The sequence below is a fragment of the Colletotrichum fructicola genome (genome assembly GCF_000319635.2).
Source record: "Colletotrichum fructicola Nara gc5 chromosome Unknown KSG_Nara_v1_contig05, whole genome shotgun sequence".
Taxonomy (NCBI): Eukaryota; Fungi; Ascomycota; class Sordariomycetes; order Glomerellales; family Glomerellaceae; genus Colletotrichum; species Colletotrichum fructicola.
The window spans coordinates 4285306-4299722 of record NW_027094055.1 but is presented as its reverse complement, the minus strand read 5'-3'; the positions used below and the strand labels follow the sequence as shown (position 1 = coordinate 4299722).

At 54.3% G+C, this 14417-nt stretch overlaps 5 protein-coding genes across 5 annotated transcripts; 3 read left to right on the top strand and 2 right to left on the bottom strand.

Annotated features, from left to right (window-relative positions):
• Positions 1-1374: 1374 nt before the first annotated feature.
• On the top strand, positions 1375-2289 carry CGGC5_v009932 (AB hydrolase superfamily protein; the record flags this gene model as incomplete). Its single annotated transcript, XM_032019345.1, has 1 exon — positions 1375-2289. One exon carries the CDS (start codon positions 1375-1377, stop codon positions 2287-2289), a length of 915 nt encoding a protein of 304 aa, XP_031883541.1.
• An 865-nt stretch (positions 2290-3154) lies between these two features.
• On the bottom strand, positions 3155-3634 carry CGGC5_v009931 (uncharacterized protein; the record flags this gene model as incomplete). Its single annotated transcript, XM_032019348.1, has 1 exon — positions 3155-3634. One exon carries the CDS (start codon positions 3632-3634, stop codon positions 3155-3157), a length of 480 nt encoding a protein of 159 aa, XP_031883706.1.
• Positions 3635-5528: 1894 nt separating this feature from the next.
• On the top strand, positions 5529-6730 carry gla-1-1 (Glucoamylase; the record flags this gene model as incomplete). The annotated part of the gene is made up of 2 exons (XM_032019349.1): positions 5529-5630; positions 5684-6730. 2 exons carry the CDS (start codon positions 5529-5531, stop codon positions 6728-6730), a joined length of 1149 nt encoding a protein of 382 aa, XP_031883709.1.
• Positions 6731-7923: 1193 nt separating this feature from the next.
• Positions 7924-10005, top strand: ftsH-1 (ATP-dependent zinc metalloprotease FtsH; the record flags this gene model as incomplete). Its single annotated transcript, XM_032019350.1, has 1 exon — positions 7924-10005. One exon carries the CDS (start codon positions 7924-7926, stop codon positions 10003-10005), a length of 2082 nt encoding a protein of 693 aa, XP_031883708.1.
• Positions 10006-10592: 587 nt separating this feature from the next.
• On the bottom strand, positions 10593-12963 carry CGGC5_v009928 (putative glutamate carboxypeptidase; the record flags this gene model as incomplete). Its single annotated transcript, XM_066152238.1, has 5 exons — positions 10593-11201; positions 11275-11596; positions 11701-12157; positions 12211-12416; positions 12470-12963. 5 exons carry the CDS (start codon positions 12961-12963, stop codon positions 10593-10595), a joined length of 2088 nt encoding a protein of 695 aa, XP_066008500.1.
• Positions 12964-14417: the final 1454 nt, after the last annotated feature.

Sequence of the window (14417 nt, the reverse complement as noted above, 5' to 3'; positions counted from 1 at the left end):
TACTCAAGTCAGTGGACTCGGCAAGCCAGCGACCTCAGCCTGGTCCGAGAGCGACTTTTGGGTGCCTCTGGCGGGGCTTATACCATCCACTTTTCTTGCATCATGGAAAACGATTGCTACGATGATTGCGGGCGTATCATTGGCATACGAACTGGCAGAGCGTCTGTCTCAGGCTCGCTTCGAAACAAAATCGTCGAGCATATAACATCGGACGTGGATGGAGCAATGAGAGGCAGAGGAGAGACAATGGCGCCTAGCTTACTTGCCGGCGGTTCGCTTTTCCAGCCCCATTACCGGCCCTCAACAACCAGAATTTTCATGGGTGTCGCTCTGCACGAGACTACTATCCAGCTTACCCTGCAGGCAGGCAGCGCAAATTCGCGAACAAGGCGTTGGGAGTTCACCAGGTGCTTGGCAGCGTTACTATCGGGCGTCGTCGTGCCTATATGCAAGCATGAACCCAATTCAGCTTATGTTTCGAAAACCGATCGAGAGATAGCTGTCGAGGGTTTTGATATGGCTCGTTTTATAGAACGATCGTCCGATCAGGTGTTGGTACTCGCTTCGCAGGGAAACAAGCTGGAGCAGCTGCTGGCCTGCGGCATGCTGATCCAAGAATTTGAGGAGAAGACACCAGACAGAGGATACGGACCTGCGCTAGAAGAAACATCCAGTAAACGAGGAGTGTTACAAACATCTAGCTGCCTGGAGTGTTGCATTAGTCTATCGCAAAGAGATGATAACTGCCTGTCGTGTGTAATCATCGGTGGTTAGCGGTGGTAAACGGGTGTAACAGAATCGTTACGTCCACTAAATCGATCCAGACCTATTTAAAAGGTACTATGCATTGTAGTAGAGGCAGACCGTCATTTTCCTTTTTGAGTGAACTTATGATATTTCATTGACTACCTTACCTGCTAGTCGAGGAAGTTCGGTATCTGTATGCGCATGCCACGTGTTCATGTTAGCTAGGAAGTTGTGAACATCATGAATGACAGCACCTATATCCATGTGTACCCAAACGCAAACTGATCAAATGACGAAGAAGTCAGCGAGAAGTCTAAAATAGTGATCCATCGTAACTTGCGGCGGAGGGGTAGGCCAAATACGGGTCGGCATCCGCAACCTCGGTCACAGACGCACCATCCCGACCCCGTTTCAGCCAGTTGCCGCCGAGAACTCATCCCGGGCGCATTTCCGGGCCCACCACATTGCGAATGCGGGGGACTTAAGTTGAGTTACGTGAAAGCTGGGGTTTTTGGGGTTTTGGATAGACTCTCGTCCCATCTAAACCAACTTCTCAACTTTCTTTTCACTTGTCAAGTCTTACCATCTGTACTACCTAAAACATCCCAGGTTCACTTTTTTTGAAAGATGGAATCGTTTATCAAATCTCGCGAAACCCGCCCTCAACTGATACAAACTCTTCTGGCGGCCCTGCCTCCCCTGGACCCCTCACTCGAAGAGTTCCGCGACGTGGCTACTCTTCCTGATGGCTACAAGATCGACCTACAAATCGTGCGCCATCGCGGCGTAAACGAAATCAACGGCGGAAAGCCTCTCATTATCCTATGGCCCGGCGGCGGCTTCATCGTCGCGGGCGTTGAGCCAACAACCCGGCCTGCTCGCGAATTCGCCCTCGAGTTTGACGCTGTTGTCGTCAATGCAACTTACCGCTTGGCGCCCGAGCACAAGTTTCCTCAAGCCGTCATGGACGGTTGGGAGACTGCCCAATGGCTTGCCAAGAACGCCAGCCGCTACGGCGCAGACATCACCAAGGGTTTCGTGATCGGTGGCTGGTCTGCAGGAGGAAACATCTCTGCAGTCGTCGCACAGAGATCCGCCGTTGAAGGTCTCGGTATCACCGGTGTGATGCTGGGTATCCCGCTCATCTTCAGCAAAGATATCGTCCCCGAGAAGTATGCTTCAGAGTGGACCTCCCGAGAGGACAACGCAACGTGGAGTGAGACGTTTACAACGGACGTCATTGAATCCGTGAAGCATGCATATGATGCGGATGTCAGATCAAAATGGTACTCGCCCATCAACGACCCTGAGGCGATCCCTAAGTCGCCCAAGGCCTATATCCATGTCGGCGACAGAGACCCTTTGAGAGATGACGGGTTGATTTATGCCAAGGTTTTGCAGGATAACGGGGTTGAAGTAAGAGTGGATAACTACCTGGACTGGGGCCACCAAGGCTGGACTGTCTTTGCGCCCAAGGAGGTTCCCGCGGACTTAGCGTCGAACACAATGAAGGGAATGAAATGGTTATTGGGCAGGGAATAGCATTTGGGGGTTTGCGTCTAGCAAGGCCAAATTTGGGTTCCGACATACCTCATGTAAAACCAGGTGGTAACATCGACATAATTCAGACACCATTTTCTCTCAGAAAATCTGCCATTTAGCAGCAGTGTACTGTAAGACTCTGTGCGGTGATTGGAATGATACCGTGACAGGAACGTATCTAGAGCCCATATGCTCTTCCAAACCCAAGTGAGTTGACAATACAGGAGTTTGAGGACATCCCGATGACTGGTGAAGTGCATTACGGCGATTGCCATATCTCTTCTTGGTGACTGTCTACAATATGCACCTCTGTTCACAGTGGTGGAACTCAGGCTCGGGGCTGGATATTCATCACAATGTCTTTGAACTGGAGCTTGGATATAATGCCACGAGTTGAGAAAAACACGATTGCCATGCACGTTCACAAGAACTACCATTTCAACCTCACGATTCCCTTTTAAAATCAATTCATAGATCCACAAGCATGTCTTCTGGAGGCAGAACCCCTATTTACTACTCCCACCCTACTAGCCCTCCTTGGCAAGATCCCAAGGCTGGAAAGGGATCTCTCAGCCATGGCAGGCATGGCAAGAACAAGGGACGAAGCAGTAGCGGTGGAATCAGCGGTAACACTGGAGGTAACACCGGCGGCGGTGGCGGTGGCGGCAACAAGAAGTGAAGTCCCTAGAGCATTATCGCATATGCACCACGATACATAGTAGAATCTCCAGCATGCACAAAGACTTATTAGTTTTGTAACATAGAGATTTAGCAAGTAGCTGAGTAATTCATTTCGCTGTTAGTTATTAATTCCATGGCCATTCCTCTTCTCATACGTCATCACACATATGCCCTAGCTTTTCCCTCAATTCCTCTGACCGTAAGGCGACGTCATTCCCACGGTCTCCTCCTCCGCCTGCGCATCAAGCCTGTTGTATCCTCTCTCATTGTCTCCGAAACCGGGGTGGGTGCCCTGGCCGTAAGGAACCGACTCGTTGGCAGTGGCGTCCTTCTCCTTCTTGTTCTTGTTCTTCTTCATGAACATCTTCTTGATCTTCTTTGTGGTCTTCTTCACGGCTTTCTTGATCCACTTCGTCGGGTCGAAGCCGCCGTTGTTGTTGCTGCTGTTGCCGTTGCCATCGTCCTTGCCACTGCCGGAGCCTCCTTTGCGCTTCCGGCGGCAGCAGCAGCAACAGCAGAGACCGAGGACGCCGACGAAGACCAGAACGCAGACGATGATGATGGCCATCACCGTGCCGGGCATGTGTAAGCCTCCATCGCCGTCGTCGTCGCCATCGCGGGCGGAGAGGAGGTGACGCAGGGCCTCGCTGTAGATGACAGGCATTATGAACTGTGCTCGAGATCGGTGGGTTGTGGTTGGTTTGGAGATGTGGTGGAACTATTGGGTTGGGGGCCGATGTGCTGATTATGTCCGCGACTTCAGGGCTTCGTTCTTGAATGAATGTGTATTAGGTAGCGATTGACTTTTAAGTATTGGTATGCGTGGTGTATGAGGTTGTGGTAGGTTTGCTCAAATACAGGACATCCCAACTTGTTAAATACAGGCGACTCACGACTTCATCAAAAACAATTCCACATATGCCGGGTCAGTGTGGCTTGGCGGTTCCATAACGTCCTTCATTTAAGAGATGCTATTAATGTGCCTGCGGCGATGCTTAAAGTGGTCGGCTCTCCCGATCGTTGGCTGTTGTTGCGGTAAACTGACTCGCAGCAGCAATTTAAGCCCCATAAGGCTCGCGGTAAAGACGTCGGGGTTCCCGCAACAGCACTATGCGACCCCTGTCTACCTGAAAATTTGTTGTTCATTTCCCTGCTGGCTTCGCGGCAGTTTGGAAGGGCAGCGATATCCTCGACGGCACACGCAGTGTTGTCAGAAATAAGGATTGGTCTAGCTGTTGGCGCAGTCTGGACTCCGCAAAAGCATGGACGGGGCTAAACCGATTGGTGTTCAATTGATGCTTTCTCATATCAGATGAACTGTGGAGAGAATAGGCCCCAGTAGAAAAGCCTCTTGGTTAGGTTTAGAGTCAAGATTGACTGCAGCTTTCCGGTGGCTCACCCTGAGATGACTGAACATGGGTTCCGTTATGCAATCAGATTTTGAACAAAACTGGCCGGCGGGATAAAGGCGACTGCTTCCCACTTCCCGACACCTTCATATGATTGATCAGATAATCGTCATCAATTGCTCATAAAACTATTCTCCCTACTCTGAGCTCTGCCGACATAGAGCGCCACGAAGCAATAAATGCCGATCAGGTTGACGATACCACCTTGGTGTTTGCCCTGTTGTTGTACGAAGCACGCGTCTGTCCATCAGCAACCTTCCAGCGGAGCTACATTCTCGCCCGAATACCGAAAACTGCCTGATGTCCATTTTTGGAGGATCTCTGAATGACAGAATCCCAGGAAGATCGGATCATGTGATAGTCATGATAGCCACCTAGACCTTCGTCAATGGCGTCAGAAAGCGGACATTCCTCGGCAGCTTCGCGAAGCCATCGCCGCCCCTCAGCCCAAAATATCGAAACTTCCACCTCTCAAGTGTGATGAATCGACCACCTTCGGGCCTTCTCTTCAATAGTGAGGTTGTCGTGAAGTCGAGCAGCCACCCAGCTCGACAAGTCATCTGATCGGCAGGGCGGGATGCCACCTCGACTCCGCCAAACTCCGCCTCAAGCATGTGTCGGGTGTCATTCCTGCAGGAGTTTGACAGGAGCACAACTTGGCAGGAAGCGACGTCAAGGGCCTTCAAGGTCTCGGCCAACTCGATCTTGGAGGGGTAATGCGGCCACACAACGGCCCTTTTCACCCCGCGCTGGTTTCCGGTTGGAGATATGACAGCCGGCACTAACAGAACTCTCTACCCCGCCATCACCTGCATGTCATTTGGGGATGCCCCCGGACTTCCACTCCGAGTTTAGATCCGGGGAAACATGTGCGGGTAGGCCCGTCTCGGTTGGAGGTACTTCGGCGCTGCTTGTGATGACGGCCGGTGGGAGCACCTCGACTTGGACTCGCAGAGTGGCATCGTGTGGTGGTGATGGTTCATGATGGCACGAGGGTCTGCGGAGAAATTGTGTATAAATTCACGGCTATGGCATCATCCTCAGGAGATGGCTATGAAACTGTAGACGCCCATCAAGCGCCCTATCTGTTGATCCGCGCCTCGCCTTCGTGCCCTCAATCGTATCAGTCTTTACCTGGACTTTGCCAAAATGAAGTTCTCGACAACTTTGGCTGTTTCCAGCCTACTAGGGTCCGTCTACGGCCATGGCTACTTGACTATCCCTTCCAGTCGCACACGTCTAGGCCACGAGGTATAACCCGTGACTAGTCTGAGCCTACTTTCATCTGAAACTAACTGCCCAAGGCTGGCATAGATACCTGCCCTGAATGCACCATCCGCGAGCCCGTGTCTGCTTGGCCAGACCTCACCGCCGCAACCGTAGGCCGCAGCGGACCTTGTGGCTACAATGCCCGCGTTAGTGTCGACTACAACCAGCCCTCTACCAACTGGGGAAACTCTCCCGTGGCCACATACACGAGGGGTCAAGTTGTAGACGTCCAGTGGTGCGTCGACAACAACGGCGACCACGGCGGCATGTTCAGCTACCGCATCTGCCAGGACCAAGCCCTCGTCGACAAGTTCCTGACACCAGGATACATCCCCACGGACGATGAGAAACAAGCGGCCGAATACTGCTTCCAAGCCGGCACTTTGCCCTGCACTGATGTCTCTGGACAGACCTGCAATTACAGCCCCGACTGCACATCGGGACAGGCGTGCTGGAGGAACGACTGGTTCACCTGCAACGCCTTCCAGGCAGACAGCCGCAGGGCATGCCAGGGCGTCGACAACTCAGCCCTTGGGTCCTGCTACACGTCCATCGCAGGCGGCTACACCGTCACGAAGAAGATCAAGATCCCAGACTACGTCTCCAACCACACTCTCCTTTCCCTGCGCTGGAACTCCTTCCAGACCGGTCAGGTCTACCTCACCTGCGCCGATATCGCCATCTCCGGCAGCGGCGGCAGCAACCCGGTGACCTCAACGCGGACCACCAGCGCCGCGGCCACAGCGACGAGCGGCAGCTGCACGGCCGCGAGCAGTGTCGCCGTCACCTTCAACGAGCTCGTCACGACGGTGCCGGGTCAGACGATCAAGGTTGCCGGGTCGATCGCGGCGCTGGGCAACTGGGATGCGGCCTCGGCCCCGGCGTTGTCGGCATCGCAGTACACGAGCTCGAACCCGTTGTGGACTTACACGGTGACGCTGCCGGCCGGGACGACGTTCCAGTACAAGTTCATCAACGTGGCCTCGAGCGAAACCGTGACTTGGGAGAGTGACCCGAACAGGTCTTACACTGTGCCGACGGGATGCGCAACTGCCGTGACTGTCAGTAGCAATTGGAAGTGATGGATGTGGGGGGTTATGCGGGCAAGCCCTCGTTTTGGATGGAAGCAAAGTTCGCTGTCTGGGTGTTGAATCGATACATTACTGGGACGATTAAGTTGTCAGCGGGAGGGTTCATTTGCTTCAACCTGTACATAGCTTACCCTGTCTGTTCATACCTGCTTTGTAAGAACGCAGCTCAAATATGAAGTTTTCTTTTTCTCTGCCAATGCTCCTAAAGCTGGTCTCATCAGCCTACATATGTAGCATTCAAAAGCAGGCGAAGTCACAGCATACGTCTTACACGTGTCTCTTGCAACTCCACGAAAGCCTCAATAGGCAATCGTTTCCACTAGCTCAGCGCCCTTGCAGGGTCGTCGTGGCACTGCAACGTCCTTTCTGCAGCCCGTGCTGCTCAGCCGTGACAGGGGATCGATAGAGATCGGTGGCTCCCGTCTCGCTTGAGTCCTTGAATTTTGGTGAATTTTGGGGGCGGAGTCGTGCTGCCTGCAGCGGAAAACAGGGGCTTGCTTCTTCTTCTTCCCCTCACTGAATCCTTCATGAGGCCTCACTAGACTAAGAGAGTCTTCTCACTCTCGTTCAGAGCATAGAGGCAATCCTCAACTATTCTGAACATTGAAACCTTTCACAATGATGTTCAGGGTCTATACCCCACGTTTGCCACAGATCGGCGAATGAGCAACACGGTGAATCGCTGGCGGCCTGAATCCTATCGACAAGCTTTGGGCTCCGGCGGCTCTTCTGCCTTGCGCTGTCGCGGCACTCTTCCCGTCTTAGTGCTTACGCTGCTACCCTCATTGGCCTCTCTGTCCGATAAACCCCAGCTACGAAGCTACGCGATCCGTTCCACGCAGGCAGCAGCGGCCTCAGCGAGGGACTTTGCATCAGTCGATTTTCAAACGAAACGCTGCGTTTCGCTGAAAACACCGTGAACATGGGTGACTCACTGCCACACAAGAGGCATCAACAACCCCTGATGAGGCAGCCACTGGGGAAATGTGAGCCGCCTGGCGCTTAGCTGGTACGTCCGCCATTGATAGGATTGCTGTTATGGAGTTTTTACACTTTGGTTCCGTACGTGGCCCATTGCGATGAAGAGATAAATAGATCTGGGGCACCCTTCAGAGATATCTCTTATCTTGGATCATCAGCACCCGAATCATCTCGTTCATTCCGAGAAACACACTTCAGACACAATGGCTCCCAGCACAATCGAGGCCTTGGGCCTGACTATGGTGGATGACACCACAACCACCAAGGAGATCAACGGCACAAAAGAGACCAAGACCACGAACAGTCACACAACAAATGGCGAGACTACCACAGACGGCGAGACCACGAAGGACAACGAAGTCAAGTCCGATGATGAGCCTTCAAAAGAAACGGTATCTGATGAGAAGAACGAGGAAGACGACAAGCCCAAGGAGCCTCTCGCCCCTACCGGCTCCATCTCTTCCACCAAGAACATCTACGCATCTCCCAAAGACAGCGACGGCAACTGGACTTGGGTCGACAAGTACCCCGAAGACGTTCACGAGGCAGCCGAGAACGAGGAGACGGCTCAGTACGCAGTCGTAGTCCGCAACGTCAAGTCTTCAGACTCTCGCAAGAAGCTCGAGGCCCACTCCATCGTCATCCAGTCTCCCTGGCTCAAGACTGCCCTAGGAGAGATCCTCGACGGCTACACTGGCGTAGCCTGCGAGCTCGAGCGCCTCGAGTTTGATGCCCCCTTCCACCCCTTCGTGCACCGCTGGACCGAGCTCTGCAAGTACATGAAGAAGCCCAGCCTGGACGACAAGACCAAGGAGCACCTCAAGATCCTCTGCGACATCCTCCAGTACGAGATCGGCGACGCGATCAAGGTGTTCGAGGACTACGTCGCCAAGGGCGTCATCACCTTCGAGCACCTCTGGATGATCTTCCAGCCCGGCGCCATCGTGCTCTCCGCACACAAGGGCCCTCTCTCCGCCTTCGAGCTCGAGGAGACCGAGTACAAGGCCACGCAGTGCGGCAAGTACCTCGAGCTGTCCGCCGACTGCGTCGACTACGGCGGCAAGACCTTCGGCCGCTACGGCGAGAGCATCAAGGTCCCCGAGTTCCTCGGCACCAAGAAGATCACCGGCCTCAACGCCTACCCGTGGGCCTTCCACCCTGAGAAAGACAAGGTCCGCCAGGGCCTCATCCGCCGCGGCCAGATTTTCGAGGAGCTCGCGGGCCACCACTACAAGCAGTACTCCGGCACGGCCATCACCTGGGACCGCGAGGGCAACGAGGTCCCGATCCAGGTCGACGGGCGCATCGTTGTCGACATCAGCTCCTTCAACCGCTACAGCCCCTACTACCCTCGCTACCTCGACGACTGGTCGGCCAAGGACCTCGAGGCACTGCAGGCGTGGAAGCGCTCGCATGGCCTCGGTAAGGACGGCAACCTGAAGCTGACGCCGTACCACCAGATGCTCGCGCGCTCGAGGACGCGCGGGTATTCTCTCAAGCTGAAGAAGTGGCTCGACTTCTTCGTCGAGACGGTGGACGAGATTACCTGGAACACCAACGCCTTCGACAAGCTCGTCCTCCCCGAGGACCAGAAGGAGCTCATCCTCGCTTTCTCCGAGTCGCAGCTTGAAGGCTCGTCCTTTGATGATGTCATCTCGGGCAAGGGCAAGGGTATTATCTGCCTGCTCTCCGGTCCTCCTGGTGTCGGCAAGACCCTGACCGCCGAAGCCGTCGCCGAGAACCTCAAGGTCCCTCTCCACACCCTGAGCTCCGGCGACCTCGGCTCCCAGCCCTGGGAAGTCGAGAACGGCCTCTCACGCATCCTCGAGCTCGTCGCCCGCTGGAACGCCATCCTCCTCCTCGACGAGTGCGACGTCTTCCTCGAGGCGCGCTCGACGCACGACCTCGAGAGGAACAAGGTCGTCTCCATCTTCCTGCGCACGCTCGAGTACTACGAGGGCATCCTCTTCATGACCACGAACCGCGTCGACAACATCGACCTGGCATTCCAGTCGCGTATCCACGTCTCGCTCGAGTACCCCGACCTGACGGTCGACTCGCGCCGCCAGATCTGGCGCAACTTCCTCGAGGGAGCGACGCTGAAGAGCGAGGTCACGGATGAGGACCTGGATGACTTTGCTACGCTTTCGCTTAATGGTCGCCAGATCAAGAACATCTTGAAGACATCGCAGTTGCTTGCGGCCAGGAAGAAGAGTACGCTCAAGCGCAGCTTCATTGATACCGTATTGAATATCGAGAACAGGCGCCCTGGTGGACGTCAATAAAGAGCTGAAAGTGTATCTCGGATGATTTGGATGCCGATGGATTTGCCGAGCCAAATAAGGGGGGTTAAACGTCCTCGGCTAAAGGGGCGTGGTCCGGAGTTTCGGGTTCCTATATGATATGACGGTTCAATGAAATACATGTTATGATTGCAACTGCTTTGATGTCTTGTGATTGTCTTCGTATGTGTCAGCATCTATAAAATTATGCTTCTTGGATGGGCTCCTCCGTCGTTTTCATAAGCTTTCTACTGGCAAAATAGTCAGCCTCGTAGACCATACTCGGAAGCAAAATCGTCTCTGCCGTCTGGATACTTTGTTCTGTCTCTATCGCCCTTGCCGCTTGTATCGTCATTGCCGTCTGTTCTCGTTGTCGTCCCTGTTATCGTTTCCGTCCCTTTAGTCACCCGAGGAGCAAATTCTACCATGGTTGCTCATCATAATTACGTTTATTGAATGCCGCATAGCATTATTACGCTAAGGTAAATGAGGGCATCACAAGTTGGCTTGTCGCCTTTTCTCCAAACCGCCAGGTATTCCAAACTCCTTACCCCTATGCCAGAAGACGAAGCAACAACCATCCTTACCGATCACGTTTTGATAATCTCGGCGGCGCGAAGAATACCACGCGCCGTCTTAGACACCCACTCCTCAGCTACGGTGAGATTACCATCTCCATACTGCACGCCCTCAGTAATGCCCGGGAACAGGACGGCAGCATACCCAGTATCCAGACCAGGGGCGGTGACCACATGCTTGAAGAACTCTCGGTTGGGCAGGCCTCCCTGGCTGATAAAGCCACGCTGGAAGTCACGGTACTTGTGGTTGATCACGATGATGAGGTCTGTATCATTGGTCGTGACTGCAAGTTGCTCCAAGGCTTTGACCTCCTCGGCCCGTTTGGCGAACTCGTCAATGGCGTCGGACAACTCGGACAAGTCAAGCTCCTGGCCCTCAGAAGCGACGAATTCCGTCAAATCTTCGAGGTAAGAGCTCAGTTCTGAGGCGTAGTTCGGCAGGTCAATTGGCAGGATCTCGTCGTCCGCCAAGTGGTAGGCGAGGAGGGCAAGATATTGGCCGATTGCCGCATGAACCAGGAAGCCAGGGTCGCCAAATTTGGACATCCAAGCGTAGCTGTCATAGTTGGAATGATAATGCCAAATTGGATCTGTTGCGCCGCCGCCGGAGCCAACATCAAGCTGTAAACGTTGTCAGTATCGTCATATCTGGGAGCCGGATCCGGGGTTGGTGCCGGATATCGGCCCCACTTACCGAGCTGATGCCCTTGTGCAGGAAGGCAGTGTAGTCACTACCACTTCCCAGTGGCTCTACAAGACCGCCGGACGCTTCTTCCCAGGCGTCGTAGAGACTGATGTTGAAACCGCCGAAGTTGGGGTAGATGACCTTCTTGAAGGTATCGGTGGCAAGTGTGTGCAACTCGGGCGTAGCTGCTAGATTAGGACGAGGACCCGAAACGGCAACGTCGATGTTCAGATAGGCGACGGCGCTTTCAGTCAGCCAGTTGACATTGTCCTCGACCCATTCTGTGCTTCCGATGAGGCCGTACTCCTCAGCGTCCCAGGAGGCGATGACACTAAACACGGTTAGGGAAAGCACCGACGTAGGCGGAAAGATACTTGCATGTTTCTCCTCGGAACCCAGCCCTTGGAGCGCAAGACTCCAATCGCCTTAGTGAACTCGACGAGGATAGCGGAGCCAGAGTTAGGGTCTCCGTTGCCACCGATCATCCAGGTATCTCGGTGGTTTCCGATGACGATGGTCTCATCAGGGTTGGTGCCGTTGATGTGACCAATGACGTTCCAGATTGGAGTGATTTTTCCTTCCATCAAGTTGTCAAGGTGTAGCGTGACTCCTGGGGCTGGACCAGTGCTGTAATCAGCATCCAAGCTTCCCGCCCAAATAGTACGGTTGACTTCGTCCGGAGTGGATCCAAACCCGTTCAAAGCCTGCAGCAGAGGCTCGGCGGAGGCATAGGAGATGGGGATGGATGGAATCTTGGGTGTGACGGGAGAGATGTCAGCGCGGTCAACCCCCTCGTGAGATGCGTAGCCTGGCGTGGTCGGGTCGCCGGGGTTCGTGGAAAGAAATAGAACGGAACCCTTTTGAACGGCGCTTGGGTTTCTGGCAGGACCATCTGCAAAGCCAATTGTCAGTATTTTTTCGACGACGCGTTCGAGGTTGCCATACTGGGATACGATTCATAGCCATTGGCGACGGTAATGTTGCCATCGTCAGCTGGATCTGTGAAGATCACGGCGCCGATCATGCCGTGGTCCTGCGCATTCTTGACTTTCAGGCCTCGGAAGAGTCCGCCGTATCTGGCCAGCGCAATCTTGCCTTCGAGTTCAACACCAAGCTCGACTAAGCGGTCGAAGTCGGCTTGAGAACCTCGTCTTCGCTGAAAGTCAGCACAGCTCCATAATGCCTCGAATGACAGACTACTAACCCGACATAGACATATTCTCCAGTGACATCCCCAGACGCCGAGTACCCATGAAAAGTAGGCTGGTTATCGGGTCGGCCCGTCACATCGTCCTCTTCCAGGACGTCCTCATCGAGCCTGACATCTTCCGTCGAGCCATTCGCGTATGTTATCTGCAGCGAAGAGTGCACCGGGTAGCTCAGGTAGACGTGGTATTCGTTGAGATGCGCGTCAAAGCCGTTCTTGTTCCACTGCTCCGCAGTCCACTCGGCGGCTTCTTTGCCAAGACCCGCGAGCTTGACCTGGTGGCCGTAGTAGTCGGACCACTCGTCAATGGTGACGTTGTCGAACGCGTTTACGAGGATAGTCTCTTCTTCAGTCAATACTGGGGGCCATTGGTCGTCCGCGCGCTTGGTGATCCGCTTGCGATGGGTGTGTCGCTGTTCGAGAAGCAAGTCGCGCTGGCAGGCCAGGACCACAGCCGCGGATGCCAGGGCAATTGAGATTTGGCTGCGCATGTTGGGCAGTGGTGGCACAAGCTTGATTGAGACTCAATTGTGAGAGCATCAGAAGTGATCCTCTCGGCGTCGGCCGGAGGGGTAGACGCAGGAGGAGAGGCTTTTATACCTCCTCAGATCGACAGATAAGAGGGGCCTGCATGCCCGAGCAAACTCGTCGTGGATTGATAATGGGCTTGAAGAAAGGCCATCTGGGTGCCCAATTGATTGGAGAGACGTCGACCTTACCTGGACGCGTGCCACCGCCCACGAACGGCCAGTAAGGCCGGTGATGCCATTGCTCCACGGCGTTGGCGCATACTGGGCAAGAATACCTGGTACCTTGGTAGGGAGTGGCGCAAGCCAAAAGTAACACAGGATCTTACATACAAGTATCTATCTGAGCAAGAACATAGACGGCAGGCTCATCTGCTTGTCTCTCGCAGTTAAACAACAAGACGGAAGTCGTCATCCTGCCTGAAAAGTCTCGGCATTTGGAGAAAGGTACAGGAAGCTAGTGGTGTTCATGCGGGCAGGCGTGGAGCTTTCCAACGTTCCGGGCGACGTGAACAAGAAACTAGGCAGTGATACGGCGTAGAAAAGCGGCTTGCAGAGCTCGGAACAGTTGGAACAGCGGTCGACCTGCCTTGTTGGTGCTAGAAGATGCATGTTGCCAAGAGCCTCTGGCGGGGTAGCTCCGTTCATCGAGAATAAGCTGATGGCACACAAGGACTTTTGGTGCAAGACGTGGAGGTTGACCCCTCCCCCGCCATCCAATGCCGTATATCTGTGTACCCCGACCCCGCGATGCCTCTGGCTCGGTTCTGCTTGGCTTGCCCACCGCATGATTCCATTCACACCATCATCCCACGCGTTCCGGTGACGAGGCATCGGCGAGGGAGTTCGTCATCTACTTGAGGCCTGTCAAAATCGGCTTGGCGACACTACGCAATTCTCAATAAGTCTTTCGACGCCGAGTTTCCTTCCCAGATTATTGGCTGAAGTACCGAAGATGGCGTGGTTGCTGTCCGAACTGTCCACTTGGAGGGGTTTCTCAATACTTCCTTCAGCTTACAGGTTAGGCATCTTTACTCGATTAAGAGTTGACAACAGGTCTAGACGATCTTGCATACAGTCGTACGCAAAATAGACTCTGCATCATATCCGGGAGCAGACAACCACTGCTTATCTCTCGGTGCATAAGTCGGCAGCGTCGGAAACAGGTTCAAGCCGAGGCCGCTTCTTGGCACTACTTGCAGCCGAACTGCTCAGATTTTCACACCACCACCTAAGGTAGTCTCCAGTGATCCAAGACTCCAGCGGTCTGAGGCCTTTGAAATCCAGTAACTTCGGGCCCTGTCCCCACTCCGTTCTATACTCCGGGGCCACCCCGCCTGCCCGACGCTAATGTTTCGGCCTGCTCTCCCGGCAGATCAGAGCCACGAGCCCGCACCAAGGACACACGGACCCCGAAA